The 19,889-nt window shown below is 46.5% G+C and overlaps 1 protein-coding gene across 1 annotated transcript in view; it reads right to left on the reverse strand.

Annotated features, from left to right (window-relative positions):
• The window catches only part of LOC135197989 (uncharacterized), a 343,766-nt gene that overhangs the window by 33,616 nt on the left and 290,261 nt on the right, over nt 1–19,889 (reverse strand). The window contains exons 11-14 of the mRNA XM_064225313.1: nt 14,334–14,618; nt 13,984–14,147; nt 12,450–12,561; nt 12,130–12,309 (exon numbers count right to left, since the gene is read on the reverse strand). Of these exons, the coding sequence (XP_064081383.1) occupies nt 12,130–12,309; nt 12,450–12,561; nt 13,984–14,147; nt 14,334–14,618 (741 nt within the window). The remainder of the gene's footprint in view (nt 1–12,129; nt 12,310–12,449; nt 12,562–13,983; nt 14,148–14,333; nt 14,619–19,889) is intronic.

Raw genomic sequence — 19,889 nt, forward strand, 5'->3', positions numbered from 1 at the left:
AGGCGATTCAGTCCCGAAGGAAGAATGCCTGACAGTCCAACCTGGTCTCATGTTACACAATCATCGGGGGTGTATAAACGCAAAACCGACTTCGTCAACAAGAAACTTAGGGCTACTATATGTCGCCTGATCTCGCACGAGTGTCTGACTCCGAGAAAACAGGTGAGACAAAAAGTAGATGGTGAGCGAGTTTCGAGATTCCACAGAACTCAAAGATCGTGAAGGGCTTTGTTGTTTGACAGACGCAAATCTCTGAGCCCAAAGGCCGTCAACAACATATTTGCATATTCTTTAATAGTTGTGACTGCCAGCTTATCCCATTCTTCAGACGGAAAAGGAAGACGGTAATCTTATTCCTGTCAACCTCTCGATAGTCGAACGTAGTCAGATCCAGAGCGGAGAGGTATAGGTACCTTTCGAGTTAGAGTAGACCGACTCTCTCGGAAAAGGTCCTTGGAAAGTGAACTAGGAAGTATGTGACCTCTGTGAATCCGAGGATTCTGAAGTGCCAACATGGGCGATCAGCGTCATTGTCGCTCCCTGTGACGTCATAAATCCTCTTATTACATTTCCTAAGCGATTGAAAAAGGGGAAAAAGAGACTAAACATCCATCCCCGTTCAATATCATAGGATGGCGTTTAATGGTACCGATCCCGGATCGAGAATAAGGGAGCAGAGAAGAAGCCGCCTCTTCGTCCTCAACATATCGAAGAGAAGAATGAAAGGGCGTCCCTAAAGTCTACACAACTCTCAACTTACTTCTAAAGAAAGATTCCACTCGGAAGTGAATAGTTGCTGCCGTCGATCGAGGCGATTCGTACGGACTTTTGCAATCCTGTAACGAACCTGTAGAGGATCGTTACATTTTACGCCTGTTGTTATAATAGGCTCTTTCTCGTAAACTCGAACAAGGACCGAGAGAAGATACTTCTTAAGATATGAGAGAGCTGTGGAATATCAGAGTTGATCTGGACCACTGGTTCCCAAAAACTCGTTTCGAGGACTGGAGGGGACTACCGAATCGCTTTTACTTCTTTCAGATTAAGATCCAGGACATCTGAAACCCTATCCAGATGTCCGGCACCTTCTTTCTATCACCTCAGGTGATAGACGCACTGAGAGATGTTCAGAATCATTGCTAGATCTTGAATAATATTTCAGTTTCCCGGTAGGAAAAAACTGTGGTCTGAATTGCAGTCTATTCGGGGAAACAAACTTCTTCAGGAAGGAAATGGTCCCCAGCAAGCTCATCCATTCCCTCCCCGAGTATGCTTACTTCCTAAATAAGGCTGCACTTTGCCTAAGCAGGAGAGCAAATAAAAGTGCAATGTTGCGGTAGACTCGTAGTTCCATACCGTGCGGTAACGAGCACCGAAAGGATTAAGAGATAACTCTGTTGAACATAGTAAGGCAAAACGAATGCAACGTTTATTCATTCACGTAAGAAATCCCCTCAATCTTAGGCTAAAGTCCGTGATTGTAGGACAGAGATACAGTTAGTCAGTCAATCCCGCAGGAGAGACGTAACCGTCAGCACAGAGATACGGTTAGTCAGTCAATCCCGCAGGAGATAGAGACGTAACCTACCGCGCATGACAGCGCACGATCTGTTACTGAATACTGGCTCGGTTGGACTGGAGGACAGACAGCGTGACAGCAGCAGCAAGCAGCTTACGAACGTCGTCTCTTAACTTTATGTCTGGGTTGCCAGCTACCCTATACTACGAAGAAATAGGTCCGTTATTTTGATTTGCAGACTCTCAAGCTGGTATATTTAAGCGAAACAGAAAACGCTAAATATATAGATGCGTTTGTGTCGTCAGAACACTACCATACAACGGTAAAAGATAAATCGGAAACTCCTGTTAGGCTGCAGGGAGTAACGATTAAATGTCCTTAAAATAGACAACAGACCTCTCGGTTGCCATCCGAAGAGGTAACTACAGCAAGCGTATATGACTTGAACACCAGAAGTAAAATAACGCAAGGCAAAAAATGAAATTATATCACAATAAAGTTTGTTCCTACTTACCTGGCAGACATATATATAGCTGAATTCGGAAATACAGCTACATACATATCTGACAGGCAAGTTTCATGAACAAAACTTAAGAGAATCGAAGCAGTCGAAGCAGTCAGCTCAAGCTTCTTATGTTATTGGACATAAGCGTTCATTGACATAGTCTACAAGTCTATTTTCTTGTACGAGGTCTGCGAATGACGAATGAGAGCTCTTCCGAATCTTGTCAATAAGAGCTTATTCGCTTACGCAATATCAAGTTAATGAGATGTTTGTCATGAGAACTAACCCATTTACGGGACAAAGAGATATTTTGTCAAAGAGGGGATACCCACTTACTTGACAAAACGAAAGTATATTTGTCAATGGGGGAAAGTCACTGAATTGACAAAACGTAATCCAGGGAGTCGAGCATTTAATTTTTCCGATTCCCGTCTCAAACGAGGAAGGGGCAAGAATCCTGTTAAGAGGACTGGGCTTACGGCAAGTAGGACGACGATGTTCAATTCGGCAGCGTAGTCCCGACTAGAAACTAACAAAATCTATCATCTGAAAAACCCTTTCAGATGGGCTAAAAAGCTTGGAAAATTATCCTGGAAGAGGAAGAAACTCTCCAACCAGCTTCCTCTCCCGTATCACAACTAATGCCTGCTAAAGCTTAAAATTATTGGCAGTATGGCAAAGGAAGTCCTGTCTTGCGCTTTCCCTGAAGAGCGTCCTTTTGATGAGTGCCTTTGCAAGAATCCTACTGAACGTTGCCGAGAGTCCTGACGTGCAGGACATCGAGCCTTACATAACCCGTAACTGCCTTATCGCAAAGTCTTGACTGCGGTAGTGGCAACTTAAATTTATTGGCAGAATGGCAAAGGTTGCGGTAGAGCAAACGAGATCTTCCTTAACTCCATCCACCTATGCGAAAAGCAATATTAATTGACAGAGACCTCTTGAATTCACGAAAACCCGATGTCTTGCTGGGTTTCGAAGAAGAAGTTGTCTGTTCACTTTAAGCTTCTCGAAGCACTGCCTACTTCACATTCTTTGCAGGTGAGGTAGAAGGTATCACCGAAGGTAGAGTGGAAAAATTCTTTAGGCCCAAATCTGAAACAAGAGCTTGAAGAGTTCAACAGAAACGTTCAGCCAGGCGACACACCTGGCGTGCGCTGGTGCACGCTCGGCGTCCACTGGAGCGCGCTCGGCGTCCACTGGAGCGCGCTCGGCGTCCACTGGAGCGCGCTCGGCGTCCACTGGAGCGCGCTCTGCTGTCCACTGGAGCACGCTCGGCGTCCCACTGGCGCGCACGGAGCGCGCTTGGCGTGTGCACCCGCGCGCGCCTGGAGTCCATCCGAGCGTCTCAGGCGTCCGCTCTCAAAAAGCTTCCTGCTACTATGACTTCTTTTACGTATTTCTCGGTGGAAAGACGGACACGAGTTCAGGCGACGTTCGCCTTCTTACTTCTCACTGAAACGCATAACGAGAGAGAGAGAGGACGTGAAGCGTCCTCTTCTATAAAGCTTCTATTTAGAGGGCGCGAGTCCTTCCGAAAGCTCCAACCCCTGCACGGAGAGGACGCTTCGGAGGACGAGAAATGACAATTTGTCCAAAATTGCATTTTTCCTAACTATACAAACCTGAGTCCTTTTACAATAGGAAGGTACTAGCGGCAGCTGGATAGGTCGTAAGCTTTCGAACAAGGGGTTCGGTAGTTAACTGCTTGTCCGACAGGCGCGCGCGCGCGACTGGTAGGTAAACAAATCACTTTTGCTTTTGGCCCAAGCAAAAACTGCAGAGTGAGGGGTGGCATGAGGTGGGGCTATGTGTAAAAGGACCTCAGGTTTGTATAGTTAGGAAAAATGCAATTTTGGACAAATTGTCATTTGTTCCGACACGGCATACAAACCTCGTCCTTTTACAATAGGAAGACTCACTTCTTGGTGGGTGGAATCTGAGTCTTTTGTGAACAGACTGGTGTTCGCCCAACCTTGGAAGCCTCCCTGGTCGTAAGAGCGAGGGAGGGATCCAAGCCTCTGTCCGATTGATCGGGTGTGCACCGCAGGATCAATGGTCAGACCTCTGGACCGAGTACTAAGAGAGGGGCATGCGCATCTCTTCGTACCAGCAATGCAAGAACTTGTTCCTGTACAGGAGCAAATATAAAGTCATGGGTTTGACTCTTGTAGGCATCCACTTCCCCCCCTTGTAGAAGGAAGTGGTGGATATTCTGCTCCTATCCCTAGTGAAAGGGATAGGATGGGGCTCTGTCATATAGCTCACCGGCATCTCGTCCTATCCAGCAGGGTAATGACCGTATCCCTCTACCCACGGTAGAGGGGTGAGAAAAAGATAGAAAGAGAAGCCAGTCACTTTCTCATTCACTATCTATTCATACAGTCACACCAGGACTCGATGCTGTTCAGCCTGCTAGGGTCTGGGTTAGCTACACAACGTGTTGAGCAGCCACCACGGGTCCTAAGGAAAACGATCCAAGGACCTGTGGGCAATATCCAAAAGGTAGAAGGAGGTGCCAGTGGTCTGGTTGTACCAGACCCCTGCCTTCAGCCTGCGCCACGGAGAAGTTCTTGTGTAACTCGAGGGAGTGTACTTCTAGGTCATCTTGGTGCTGACGAAGAGTCTTCAACACTCCGCCTGGGATGTCGAGTTTCTTCAGAAAGCGCGGTCGTGCTTTCACAGGACAAAGCAGCATCTCCTTCGCATCGAAGGCGGTGAAGTCCATTAGGGAGGGGACTGTGAAGGACTCTAACCGATCGTCAGGAACCGAAGGGTTCAGAGTCTTCGCTACGAATTCGGTACGAAAAAAAAAATCACGAGTCGAGCTCACGAATCCCCATCCCCTGGAGCTTGACTTCGCAGGCAAAGTCATGCAATTACCTCAGAGGAAAAGAAGGGAATTGTCGTATGACCTATCCCTCTTCTCGACTTCGGTGATGTCCTGTACCCATACTGGTCTATCCGTCTGCCGCGAAGTTGTTGTTCTCGGTAGTGGATAGGACACCGACACTCAATGTTGGGTGTCGATGGTGGATGGGTACTGTGACAAGCCGTTAGGACGAAGAAAAGATTGTTATGGAACAACCGAACTAAGTCCACAGCGAAGTTCGTAAACAGACTTGGGCGCTCTGACAGCTGCCTACTGACTGCGTTCGTGGTAGGAGGCAAGTTGTCCAAGCACCCGAGCAAGTCACGTGACCTTCGCCTTAAAAGGGTTATGCCAAGAGACTAAACAAATAATTTGTTCGTCACCGATGCCAGAAGGCAAGGTGATGACTCTCTTAAGGCATGTGCCCAACAGGCGAAAGTCAATTGCCTTCTAGAGACCGAGGTCCTTGATGGCAAGATATCTCATAGTATAGTTGATTCTCGGGTAAGGAGAAACAACACTATGTGACGTTGAAGACGAAGGTGTACAGAAAATGCAACCTACGTCTTCACAGCTGAACCGAGAGAAGGATCTCAAGATTCTGAACCTGTGCTACAAAGACTGAGAACGCTAACCGCTATTGATTGCTGTCCGGTGAGGATCGTAGTTGCAATAAAAGCGGAGCGCTTCCAGTAATGAAGACAGGGAACTACTGCCTGAAGAACTGCTTCTCATGGGCTGAACATTTGGAAGTAGAGCTGTCAGGTCGGAGAGTAGGCGGATGTCTTCTGACATATCTGTAATTCGGGGCGAGCAATGAAATTGGCACACCTACGTAATACGAGATATTTTGAAGACAAACTCAGATGTCTGCAAAAATCATTCGCATTATCGCAGTGCGATGCAGCGGTTGACTAGTACAGACTTCTGTTACCGTGCGGTAAACAGAAAGATGAAAGAGTCCAAGAGATATCTCTGTTGAAAATTCTCGCAATGTCGAAGGCGATGAAATCGAGCGTCACAGCAGTAGATGGTCCTTCATTATTGCGAGAATCCCCGTTAATCAGAGACCTAAGTCCATGATTGTTGGGCAGAGATACGGTTCGGTAGTCAATCCAACCAGGGGAGAGAGAGACGTAACCGACCGTGCATCTCCGAGACCTAGCTGATACTGAGCCGCTATCAGGCAGTTCAATACGCAGTAGCTCTCGGTGACTCGTCATCCTGAGTTGCCAGGTAATCCATATTCCACGAAGGAATGCGTTCGGCTAGAACCATCGAGCATAAAGAATACGCTCGAGCAATTATATTTAACCGAAACGGATTTCGGTAAATACAAAAGCTGATTTGGTGTTGTCATGACAATACCAAGTATCTAAAATCGAAACTGATAACTGCTGGGAGGTTGCAGGCAACCCCGAGTTGCAGTTCAATTAAGATACAATTCGTCTCGGTCACAAACCGTAGAGTTAACTACGGTAATGCGCCTTACCCCACGGACAATTCAACTGTTAAAGAATCATGTCGCGAGGGTAATATACGTAGTATATTTGTAGGTTCTGTACCACGACCTCCATCCTAAATTCTTTTCCCTCGAGGAATGAGAATAAGGATTGGAGATCGACCGCCTTCGTTCTCTAGTCAAGAGAGTGAAGGAGAAGTCTTTCCCAAAGGAAAGCTTCAATGGTGAACAGAATACCGAAAACGATAGTTCAAGCCAAACTGGAAGTTCCCGTCCGTTCTTCTCTATTCCAGGTTAAGCGCTACTGTGAGATACTCTTCTTTCAGCAGCAGTCTTCTTCCAAATGCTAGAAATTACAGGAATTCGAGCATAAGCGAGGTTCCCGATTATCGTGTAACAATTATCGGGGATTCTCGCTCACTTTGGACCGTGGTCTCGCCTGAGTGTTTGGAGATCGTAAAAAACTCGAACACTCTGAGTGCGCTAGAAATTCCGTAGAATTCTAAGCACTCTGCGAAACCCCCCACCGAATTCGTCAGATGATATCGGCTGGTGGTCCTCTCGATTCCCGTAGAAATCGAGATCTAGCAGTTGGAGAAGAAAGGAGCAGCCATCGCCTTACGGCGATGGCCTCTCAGAGCCTGGGAAAACGTATCGTCAGGAGAAAACGTTTTCCCGAGGAGGGTTACGAACTCATACTGTAGGTAAGTGTCTGCCGCCACTGTGAACGTCGTCTGGGTGGGGTTGATCGACACCTGACAGTAGAGAGCCGATACCGCTCCGACTCATTTCAGTCCTCGTCGAGGTCGAAACCTCAGGAGGACCGAAGGGGTATTTAAATACGGTGTCCGAAGACACGTATAAACGCCTCTGTCGCAGTAGAGGAGGTGAAGTAGCTTGTTCGACCGTCCAGAACTGAGAGAGCCTTCTTGTCCGGAGACGAGAGACTACCTGGTTCAACACAGTCGGCAAGCTCCGATCGCGGCCGACCCACCGTCGATTTGGGTTCCCTCTCGGGCCCCAAAACGACTCGAGCCGAGACGTGGCTCTGCTGGTGGGAGCGGCGATCCTTCCCCGAGGTCATTGTGCTGACGAATCAGCGCCGTAACCTCGGCAAAGTTCCTCTGGATCTCGGAAGTCACAGCATCTTGCAGAGTGGGACGTTAAGCCCTTCGAACAAGAGCATTCCGAGAACCTTCCTCCTAAGAAGGGGGAACAGCGACAGCCCTCTCGGTCTTCCCCATCCACTTGCGCATACGTCCTGGTCGGTCCAAGAACCGTGCCTGGCACGTAGGGCGTCGTGGTGGGATCATGAGGGGCGCACCCCTCACGATCACTCCTCAATACCTCGCTCCTCCCGGTGTAACCCAGCGGAGGTTGAAGGTACGGGAGAGGCAGACCTGACGCTCCCTCGTCGCTCGCTGGCAGAACCAGCAGGCTTGGAGGGCTGCAGGCGATCGTCAACCCGCGGTGACGATCGAGCTGCAGGCCTGGTCGAACCGTCGCTGTGGAGAACGGCTGGACTGAGCACAGCGGCCCCGATCTCGAGTGTCAGAAGAGCTGGTGCTGGTTGCCGTTCCCGATCGCTCTCTGTGAGAGCGACGGTCAGGCGACCTGCAGGCTCCACTGTCGCAGTGAGACCGGTGCTTGTCCTCACGGCACGTCACGTCGCTGGTTCCAGCCGTGGCTGGCACCGGCGAACGGGAGGACCTCTTCCCAGCCTCAGCCCGTGGTAGGTCGTGGACCGTCACGTCCCCACCGGGTAGGCCAGCTGTTCACCGCGAGAGTGAGAGCTGGTCTGGTGAGAGTCGCATGAGCGGCTGTCACCAGTCTTCCGCCCCGTGCCGTGAACCTGACGCTGAGCGGACTCAGAGGTCTGGTTCCTGGCTGCACGGTCGCTGGTAGGCGACCGTACACTCGGTACCCCCCGCGAACGAGAGGCCGAGACGGACCCTGATGCAGTGGCAGAACCACTGACACCAGGCGAGGAAGTACCGGTGTTAGCCGGTACCCCTCTGGTCCCCGTAGCTTCTTCCTTGCGGAAGAAGAAGAGACGGGCCCCTGCTCCCGAAGGAGCAGGAGGACCAGCGGAAGGAACCCTCCCGTCCCACCGAGGTGAGACGGGTCCCGAGAAGCTCCCGAGGGAGACTTCTTAGGAGGGAGGAGGCGACCTTCTTCTTCCTCGGCTGTAAAGCCTTAGAAGTCGAAGGGGAAGAGGCGGCGCGGCCGCGACGATGAAGAAGATGAAGACGACGACCACGACACCTTCCTCCTCTTCTTCGTCAGCTTCCTCAGGACAGACGTAAGATCTGCTATCCAGGGCGGAGCCGGGGCTGCTGTAGCCGAAGCCACAGGGCCCGGACGCACCTGTACAGACAGACCAAAGTCTGGGGTAGTACCACCACGAACAGGGACGACATCAGCAGGTATGGGCATCCAGGAACAGCAGGCACGGCCAGCACATCATCGGTAGGGACAGCCAGCGCAGCAACGGCAGGAACAGCCAGCGCAGCAACGGCAGGGCCAGCCAGCGCAGCAACTGCATGACAGTCAGCCCAGAATCGGCAGGTACGGCAGGCAGCACCGGAAACACAGGAAGTGGAGCAGCAGCCAGCAACATCCTGGTACCGGCGGCAGTCCAGGGCGAGTTCTAGGCAGCGGAAGTGTGGTCGCTGCAGCGCGGCAACCACGAGCGGGCGGCGGCACGCCCCCCTCTCGGTACGGCGAACGGCACTTCACAGCGGCTGTAGGCAAGACTGTTACCACGTGAGGCGAGTACACCAGGTGAGGAGGGACGTCGTCACCTGGTTGCGTGGTCACCACTCCATGGGTGACCGCAGTAGGCCCAGACATAGAACCGCAGCCCCTGGACACCAGCACGCTCTGCAATTGGAAGGACGCCCATACCTCACCAAGGTCCACCCTCGTGGCAGTAGCACCTGCGGAAATAATAGTAGTAGCGATTAATGGGGGGGAAATCCCCTCGTGCGGGGGTTTGATCCCTCCCGAACGAGTGGAAGACCCTATACAATTGTACATCGGGCACCGAGCGCCCTCCCCCGCGCTCGACGGATCGGGCGAGGAGAAGAACGCCGATAACCTCCCCCCCCCCAAGGGGAAGAGTCATCTGTGGGAACTGAGCGGGGGGGGTCTTTCACCACCCCCGCACAGTCCCCATAGTACCCAACAACAAAAATAAGAGCCCTAGCGCAATCGTGCCATCGGCACGAATACAAGGCATAAGGATCAATTCCTGACTGAGCGGAACTTGAACCAAATAAAATTGATGCAATCAATAATAAGGAACAAAATGAAAATGCATCTTGCAAAACGATTCACTTCACAATGAATAAGGGCTCGGATCGAGCGCATTTGCGCCCTCGGTACCGAGCGCAAGGGTGAAAGGTTTCATTCCTTACCTTTAGGATCAGGTTTCTGGAAACCTTGATCCATAATGAAATGAGGCAATCAACAAATATATGAAAATGAAAAGACTACTGCGCTTGCGATTTCACTTCATACAAATAAAAAGGGAAGGATCAATTCCCGTGAATAGCGGAACATTGATCCAGTCAAACAATGCAATCTCAATAAAAAAATGAAAATGAAAAAGAACTGCACTTGCGATTTCACTTCATTCAAATTAAAAAGGGGGAAGGATCAATCTCCGGGCAAGCTCGGAAACTGATCCAAAATGAGTATTGCTACAATAACAATAATATATGAAATGAAAAAGAATACTGTACTTGCGATTCCACTTTCATACTGAATAAGTTTCCGTGCCGAGCGCATTCGTTCGGCAACGGGCATACAGGTCAAAAAAATATAAATGAAAAGAGCACTTACTTACGATTTCATCTACACATTTCCAACCCAATATACGCTCGGAGCGAGCGCTCCCGCCCTCGGCACCGAGCATACACAATACGAGGATCATTCTGGGAAAATGAATTCCCGCAATTACGCCCTTCAGTCCCGGCACTCGGGTAATCGGAGGCGTTGTGAACCAAGATCCTTTAATTCACAATTGAATTCAAAGAAATGATTGTACTTACAATTCAGTTTCACTAGATACATAGAAAAAAGAAAAACACAATCATGCGAAAGCAAACGACGATGAAGCGGGCAGAGAGCGATGATACACGTCCACACGCCAGCAGGCCGAAAGCAAAAGTGGTTTGTTTACCTCCCAGTCGCGCGCGCGCGCCTGTCGGACAAGCAGTTAACTACCGAACCCCTTGTTCGAAAGCTTACGACCTATCCAGCTGCCGCTAGTACCTTCCTATTGTAAAAAGGACCGAAGGTTTGTATGCCGTGTCGGAACAAGCAAACTTTCAGGATTCGTGCACGCGCACGCACTTTGGCAGTCTGGGGATTTTCATCAGAAACTGCCGAAGGCACGCCAGATCGGTGGGGGTTCCTTGTAACCCTCCTTAGGCTTTCGACATGCTCCCTCCCCGGGTCCTGGGAGTCAAGCAGAGGTCCCGGCCTAGAGGCGAAACGAGGCCGATCTGACGCACCCTCCACTACACAAGGGGTATCACTGCACTTCTGCACTTCACTTTTACTCTCTAAAGCAAGCACTTTCGATTCTAAGTTACGAATCGAAAGAGTATAAGAGAAAGGGCAATTCCTCTACAGACACTGCTTAGGGCCCGAAGGCAATACTGCAGGGTTAGGAGTAACAATTACAGAAGTAGCACTTCACAGCAATGAAGAAGAGCGAGCACCTCTCGTAGACATATTCATAGCCCGTAGGCCATACTACAGGGTTAGGCAAAATAAAGTCTACAGGAAGGTTAGCAGGTTCACTACCCTGACTTTTGTTACTGATTAATTGCGTACATACGAATCATACGTCTTCCTTACGGGAATTAGACATGTTTACTGATTAATTGCGTACATACGAATCATACGTCTTCCTTACGGAATAGACAAAGTCTCACACTCCTTACATGACAAATCTCAACAAAGAAGGAAGACCCATACCCCTCGTACATACCAAGTGCGGATCTACCGAAGCTTTCGGTAGCCACACCCTATCTTTGCAGACAACCCCGTCTGAAACTAGCCTAACTAGATTCAGATATTTTAAGCAAAAATGAATCAAATTCAAATCAATTTAAGATAGCGTATGCCTAGCCACAAATCCAAGTAAATAAATCAAAAGATAATTAGGATACTTAGCGGCAATGAAGTTTCCAAAATCCTAAGACGGAGGTACTGAAAACAGGTGTTTTCAGCACCGGCGACAGAAAAATTATGAATAGAAAATGGGAATGGTTCCTGATACCCGCCTCCCAGCGGCGGGAATGGGTACTAACCACCTGGCCGACCAATGCATGTGTCGGAAGTTTTTAAAATTCTGTCGGACTTCAGAAAATACAGCTATATATATATCTGACAGGTAAGTTTCATGAACAAAACTTATTTTCCATACAGTTCCACATTTAGTGTACTTGTGTGTAGTGCAAAAGTCTATTTATTCAAAATTACACTAATCTTCTTCACAATTCCATTCTGAACAAACAGTTAATTAAACCCATGAAAACTGTCTGTAATGACAATAACTCTTCATGAAAATGTGTATTCAAACAACTTTCAAATAAAGAAAGTGTAATAAAATTGTCATTTGTTCCATTAAAAATTAGAATAAATGTAGCTGGTATTCTGATACAAGTAAAAGAAATAATATGTATACTTTAATAGTACAGCAAAGCAAAGTTACCTTTTCAAAGCAATAATATTTAATAGTCAGCTATCAAACTCACCTGTTCACCAGTCATCTTCATATTATAAGCATCACATATAACAGATCGAGCAACATCTTCATAAAAGTCACCAATTATTATGAAGTATTTCTTTTGTTTTAAATCCTGCAAATACTGAGTCATGTTGCGTTCAGCTCGTTCTTGGGGATACTTCCTTATGTACAAATGAATACTATTCTCCTGAAAATTACAAATAAAATGTAAACACACAACATGTCTTATTGTGGGGTAAAACCTTTGATCACTGATTTATGTTGTATACTGGTACATATAACAACAAAAAAGGTTAATACTATATATTGAAAAAATAAGAAAATTACATTTAATAAATCCTGAAGTAATGTCAAATATTCTGAGTATCTTTGGCCGTCTTCATTGAGAGATGCTACGCGTGACCATCCCATTTGTAGGAAAAAGTCATTGAACACATATCTGAAAAGAAAATGTATTTCCATAAAATTCTCCTGGATTACAATAGTAATCAATATATTTAAAAAGAAAATATATAATTACAGAGAAGTTTCTAAAGATTTATGATACAGGAGGATGGAAATATTTAATAAGCTTCATGGTCTCATATTTTCAAAGTAACAATAAAAATATAAAATCTACTGTACATCATAAAAATGACAAGACATTGACAATGTGATGCAGCCTTAATGCAAATACTACAAGAAATTAGTCTAAAAGATAACAATTAAAAAATTATGCAAACATTTCACAATGACATAGATTCATGTTCGAGTGCCACCAACAAAATCAACCAACATGACTGAATTTTGAAAATACAACCTACATTTACTATTTTCTCACTCCCTAAATTTTGAAAATGCAACCTACATTTACTATTTTCTCACTTCCTAACAATCAGTAAAATATGAATACAAAAAATTCACCTTAACTTTCTTATTAGGAAAACACACACTACAGAAATCACAGAAATAGAACTTAGCACATTTGTAATACGTATTTAAGGCTTCAAAATAAAACCCATTTTACAAAATCAAATTGTAATATTTTTGAGTAACAAATCCATGACCCAATGGGAGAATTAACCACAGCACAATTTGCAGAGTGCTGTAAGCAGTATCAAAATTCCTTTGCAGTCTTTCTTTGGCCCCTACTTTATTCATTTACATCTTTGTCTTTTTATTAATATAATTCTTTCTTCCTACCCAGCTGTCTAATGTTTTAAAACTTTAGCTGTGATAATCTACATACAATGTTTAACGGCTTCTTGAAAGTCCAAATGAGTCACTGCCAGCTTGCCCTAATATTTTACTGACCTAGCCTAACGCAAAGATTTAAATCCATTTTTATAATAAGATATAAGTCTTCTCATCTCTGTGCTCTTCATTTAGAAAAAACTTCATGAGTATTACATGCAAATTCTCACTCAGTACAGCTAAAGTTAAGGATAGACCATGGCAATAAATTAATGAAAGAGAAGAGAACATAACTTACATGAGGCACATAGAATTAACATAAGGATTTCTATAGATCACTCACAATGCACTTGCTCCAAAGAGAATGTTCCTAAGTATCATGAAGAATAGTAAAGAGAATCACACAAATATAAAATGATTGAATGAATGCTTTGATTGAAATATGGAGCCAATGATAAGACATGAATGCCAAAAGACTGAAGCAAAACTGATTAGGCAAAGATGACTAAGTATGAGAACACCCTCATACGAGGAGCAGCTCTTATCTACCTGAAAGAACAAATTCCTTTTCTTAAATAAATTTTTAATTGTGTCTGGAATTTGAGATATCATAGTACATACACTAACAGGGTTGATAAGTGAATAGTTTGCAATTTTATACCAGTATATGACCGAAATGATTACTCACCTAAAAATCTTGTTTTCAGGTATAGTACGAAAGAAGTATGGGTAATCCTCATCTGAAAATATGGCTCCTTCTGCCCCATAGGAAATGATGGGCATGTTAAAATATTTTGATACACCGGCAACAGGTTCAACAGTATCTGAGCAGGCTGGACCAACAAAACCAATCTGTAAATAAAATATCAAGCAAAGTATGATAAATTACCTTCTCCAATATCACTGAAGGAACTACTTAACCTCAAATGAGTGCCATATATACTTTTAAAAAACTAATTATGTACCAGTTACTATTGATACAGAATATTATTGAATGTCAACAAATAGAATCCACAAAAGTAACCCAAGTACACTCACCATACTGTTGTAGAATCCTTCGCTTGAGGAAGTCTGGATAATTTCAATGAATTGACGCATCACCATTGCTGGTTCACAGGCACCATTCAATGTAATCTGATCAATTTTGTAGTCTGCCAAAATAGTACTGTTGTTGTTGACTGCCTTTACAGCCATGTTGAAAGCTGGGACATTGCCAGGAGCAATGAATTTGTTACGACTCTCGTCACTGGAGTTGATAGGAAATAATCCCACTAACTTCAAAATGTCTTTGTCAACAGCAGGTCGCCAGTAGTCCCAATGAGCCTGTTGAAGACGATTATTTAATGCAATCCCTCAACTGCAGTATGTATGACGTTATGCACCAACAGGTGTAAGTGAAAACAACTACTATTATGAACTGTATGAATGTACTAAATTACAAGCATATCAGCCAAAACAGCCCTACAATAACTTATAGAAAAAAGGATATTTTTATAATAAAAGAAATTTTACAAATATACTTACCAAGTAATTTACTTAGCTAACGATTAGCCTTGCACGGCACCCTAAAATTCATAAAAATTTACACGCTAAGTCCATGAAAATCAGAGGGAAGGAGTACAGGCTCTGATTTAGTAATTACTTAGTAAGTATATTTATAAAACTTCTTTTTATTATAAAAGTAACTTACCAAGTAATTACTTAGCTGAATCCCACATTGCAAGAAGGGGGTGGGATGTACAAAGGGATGTTATTCTTGAATTAGAGGAAAGGCTAACACTGGCTCAGTGTTTGTCGCCTGCTTACCTGGTAAGAGAGCTACAGCGGGAGATGCTGCCTCTGGTGGTGCTCATCTTAACCTGTAGTGGCGTGGCAGTGAGCCGGGAATTGCCTCTATATCGGTGGAAGTCCTGCAGCGGGGGATCTGCCTGATCGTTGACAAGACTCGAGATAAAAATTTCATGCCCCTGCCCTGGGCGCAGTACCAAAATAACAAGACACAAGAAAACTACCTGTCACCTTACATGTGTTACACCAACTCAAAGTAAAGACACTAACCTACCAACCGACTGGTGGTTCCTCCAGGTACCAGGTACCCCCCATGCTCCCCATAACTCAAAGTCCTTGTCACAAGGAAAAAGATAGGAGAGTTCGTGTCCCTCCTATGTTTCCTCACCCAACATCATGCAGCCACCGCAAACAGTCCAGGGGTACTGCAATTTTCAAAGAATGTTTCTATGTCTTTCAAATATAATGTAACGCAAATATTGACTTACACCTCCAAAAGTTTAACTGAAGTATCACGGAGATAGACAAGTTTTGTTTAAAGAAGAAAGAGGTGGCCACTGCTCTGACCTCATGTGCTCTCACTTTCAGCAATGGAAGCGATTCCTCCTGTATCCGGGAATGAGCTTCAGATATCAGGTCCCTGATAAAGAACGAGAGACAGTTCTTGGAAAGCGGACAGGAGAGATTCTTGACCGAACACCAGAGGTTTTCTCCAAGTAACACCTCATTGCTCTAACCGGGCGGAGAGCTCTATCTTCTTCATCTGGGCTCAAGATACTTATTAAGTTCCTTATACGAAAAGAGTGGGGACATGTCTTATTAGGATCCTCATTCTTAGCTAAGAAGCCCAAGGTGGAGGAGCAGACCGCATCCCCCTGCAAGAATCCGACTCTTTTATCAATAGCGTGTAGCTCGCTCACACATTTAGCTGTACCTAATGCTACTCGAAAGGAGGACTCGAAAGCCACTTCAATACCATGTCCAAGTTCCAGGAAACCAATGTCGACTACTGCTTGGAGGTGTCAAAAGATTTCAACAGGTCATGGAGATCTTGATTAGTAGAAAGGTCCAGATTATGATGCTTAAACACCAAAGAAAGCATGGCTCAGTAACCTTTAATCGTGGAAGATGAAAGGTTCTTAGAGGATCTTAAATAGAGAAGAAAATCGGCAATCTGAGTCACAGACGTCTCAGAAGATGAGATGTGATGTCTGAAGCGCCATCTGCGGAAGACTTCCTATTTCGACTAGTAGACATTACTAGTAGACAGGCGTCTGCACCTTGCAATAGCTTCCCATGCTACTCTTGAAAATCCCTTCACTCTGATGAGTTTCCTGACAGTCTGAAGCCTGTCATAGATGTGTGTGGACAACCCTTGGTGGTACCTTCTGAAGTGTGGTTGTCTAAAGAGCCACAGTCTTTGGGGGGAGCAGTCGCGGAAAGTCCACCAGCAGACATAGAAGGTCCGGGAACCATTCCCTCCTGGGCCAGAATGGGGCTACCAGAGTCATGGAGATTTGCTGTGAGACACAAACTTGTTTAGAACTTTCCTGACTGGGCTGAAGGGAGGGAAAGCGTAAAGATCCAGTCCCGACCAGTCGATCATTAGCGTGTCTGTTGCCCATACTCGAGGGTCCTGAGCTGGGGAAACAGAGAGGAAGGTGGTTGTTCCTTGATGTTACAAACAAGTCTATCAGTGGTCTGCCCCACAATCCCAACAGGTCGGAGCAAATCCTGCCATCCAGAGTCCACTTGGTGGGAAGCACTTGCCTCTGTCTGCTCAATTAATTTGCCAGGACATTAACTCCCCTTGAATGAAGCGGGTGACGAGTGTTACTTGATGTTGAAGGGCCCACAGGAGAAGCTCTTGTGCCATCTGACAGAGGGAAAAGGAGTGCATCCCCCCCCCCCCCCCCGTTTCTTATGTAAGACAAGGCTGTGGTGTTGTCTGCATGCACAACCACTGTCTTGCTGCACACCAACGAGGAGAACTGATGTAGGAGATTGGCCTTCAACTCCTTGACGTTGATGTGGAGCGCCATCTCCTCTGGGAACCATGTCCCAGATACTTCCCAAGTCCCTAGGAGGGCTCCCTAGCCCACATCCAAAGCGTCCAAGTAAAAGTCCAGGTCGGGCTTGGGCGAAGAAGGGACCTCCCCTGTGAATATCTTCTTTCTGGTAGCCACCATTGGAGATCGGTTTTCATCTCCTGTGTGATAGGAAAAATTGTCGAGTCCAGTTGTTTTCCTGTCCCAGTTGGCTTTGAGGAAGAATTGAAGATTTCTCGTGTGTAACCTGCCCAAAGGAACGAAGGTTACGATGGAAGAAACGTTCTTAGCAGACTCATCCACTGAGCCGAGCCGAGCACGACAGGAGAGTAAGGAACTTGGAGATTGACCGAATGCAACTCGCAATTCTCTTTGGGAGCAGAAAAGCCTGAGAAGTCTGAGAGTTGAGAATCATCCCCAAATAAAGAATCTCCTCAGACGGAACCAACCGTGACTTCTGGAGATTTAGCAGGATTCCCAATTCTTGATAGAGATGAATCGTTGTCTGAAGGTCCTTTGTGCACTGTTCCTTCAATGGCAAGCAGAGTAGCCAGTTGTCTAAATAAAGACAGATATTGATGCCTACCAGGTAAAGCCATTTGGCGAGAGGAGAGAGAACTCAAGAGAATACTTGCGGTGCCATGGAAAGACCTAAACAAAGGAACCAAAACTGGAAGACCTTCCCTTGAAAGACAAATCTTAGAAACTCCTTTATGTTGGATGAACTGGTATGTGAAGATAAGCATCCTGCATGTTTAGGGTGATCATCCAATTACCCAGATGAATGGACGACATGACTGACTGGCTTGTTTCCATCGTAAACTTAGTCTTTACTACGAACCGATTGAGAGCGCTTACATCTAGTACCAGTCTCCAGTCCCCTAATGTTTAGGGAACTACAAACAGACAATTGTAAAATCCCTGGGAATGGACATCTACTACCTCCTTCGAAAGGCCCAAGTGTTTTTCTGATCCTTTCGAGTGCGCTGTCAATGTGATAGGCGATGAGGCTAAAGGAGGGGTCTCCGAGAAAGGGATGTAGTAGCCCTACTTTAATACCCTGATGATCCATAGCTCTGCTCTTCTGCGAGCCCCACCTCTCCCAAAACTCGAGGAGCTGGCTCTGACTGGGGCACGAAGGACTTCTTGTTCACTTCTTTGTTTGAGATTTGGTGGCGGAGTGTTTCTTGATCGGCTTCTGATGGAAGCGCAGGTTGAAGTGGGATCTTGAATGAGATTGTGGTCTCTTCACGTTAAAGGGGTGTCACTTGAGCGCAGAGACGAACTTCGGACAAAAGGGCGCAGACAAAGAAGGCTTAGCACGAGACGATCGAGTTAGGAGGTCCTGTGTGGACTTCTTCTGCAGGTCTGCAGCTATCTGCTCTACCATGGCTTGAGGGAAGAGATGAGAAGGTCCAGAGGAGCAAAAAGCAAAGCCGCCAACTGCGAGGCCATAACGCCCTTCAACACAAAAGAACACCAAAGGTCCCTCTTCTTCAGGAGTCTCTGTGGCGTTCCCCATCTTCTTGGTGAGAGCGCCCACCTTCCAGTCAAGGAAGCTGAATACCTCAAATACCTTGAACAGACTCTTGACAGGGTGATCCAGCTCTACCGACAAGAAGAAAACCTTGGCTGAGGCAAAAGCTGCATGGCATGATGAGTTGATGAGACTAGAGAAGTCCTCTTAGGAGGAGGCAGCAACTCCCCGAGATGGGCTTTCTCCGGTGTCGTGAGACCTATGGAACCCCTTAATAAGGTGGGAGGGAGGATGGGGAAAAGTCACCTTCCCTTGTTCCCTCTCCATCGACAGCCACTCCTTGACCACCTTCAGTGCTTTCCTAGAGGAAGTGGAAAGAACCATCTTGGGAAGAAGAGTGAGTCCCCACAGGCTCTTAGACATGAGGAATGAAGAGGCAGGAGATGCCAGAGGAGGAGAAGTGAAGAATCCAGGGTAGCTCTCCAAGAGGAAGTGAAATAAAGCCTTGTAAGCAGTCAACTGGGCTGATTCTTGACCTCCTCTCCCTCATCCTCCAAAGAAACTGGTGAAAGATTGTTGGCTGTCTTTGGCCTCTGATTCTGCAGCTAAGTTCTGTTGTTGTCGATGTCCTGAAGCAGAAGAATCCAAAGGGGCAGGTGCGGAAGTGAGAGCAGGCAAAGAGATAGAGAGAACTGGCAGCGTGGCAGTCAGTGGTGGGCACACGGTCGATGGAGATGGGAGCGCGCCCGGGACAGGTTCTCAGGAGTGGAAGCGCATCCATCCATACATTCGGGTGATGAGTGCTTAACACGGGACTTTTGACTTTTTGAGTCCCTGGGAGACAGCAGTATAGGAGAGTCCTACGGGTGAGAAGGTAATTGCACAGGAGCAAACACCGAAGGGTCAACCTCGAAGCTACATGATGGAAGGGCATCGTAAGAGTCCTTATGTCACTTGATTGGCACCGGGGACTCGGGAGCTGTATCCCGCACATCTCTTCAAAGGTCTAGAGGCATTACTGTAGCGTCTATGATGCCTGAGATCAGACCCTGAGCCGGAACTCGATGACAAGTGGCGCACATCCACAGACATGCCTTTCCAACGGCAGTCAGTCATGTTCTGCGACTTAACAACAGGAACGACAGAGGGGGCAGTAGCCTGTGGGCAAACCCCATCAGCCTCCCTAGGATTTCCAGTAGGTCTTCTCCCAGCAGCAGGGGAGCGAGACAGTGACCTTCGTCTAGGAGAGCGACGGGACGGGCAACCACCTTCTCCACTGAC

This window comes from Macrobrachium nipponense, chromosome 21, assembly GCF_015104395.2.
Source record: "Macrobrachium nipponense isolate FS-2020 chromosome 21, ASM1510439v2, whole genome shotgun sequence".
Classification (NCBI taxonomy): domain Eukaryota; kingdom Metazoa; phylum Arthropoda; class Malacostraca; order Decapoda; family Palaemonidae; genus Macrobrachium; species Macrobrachium nipponense.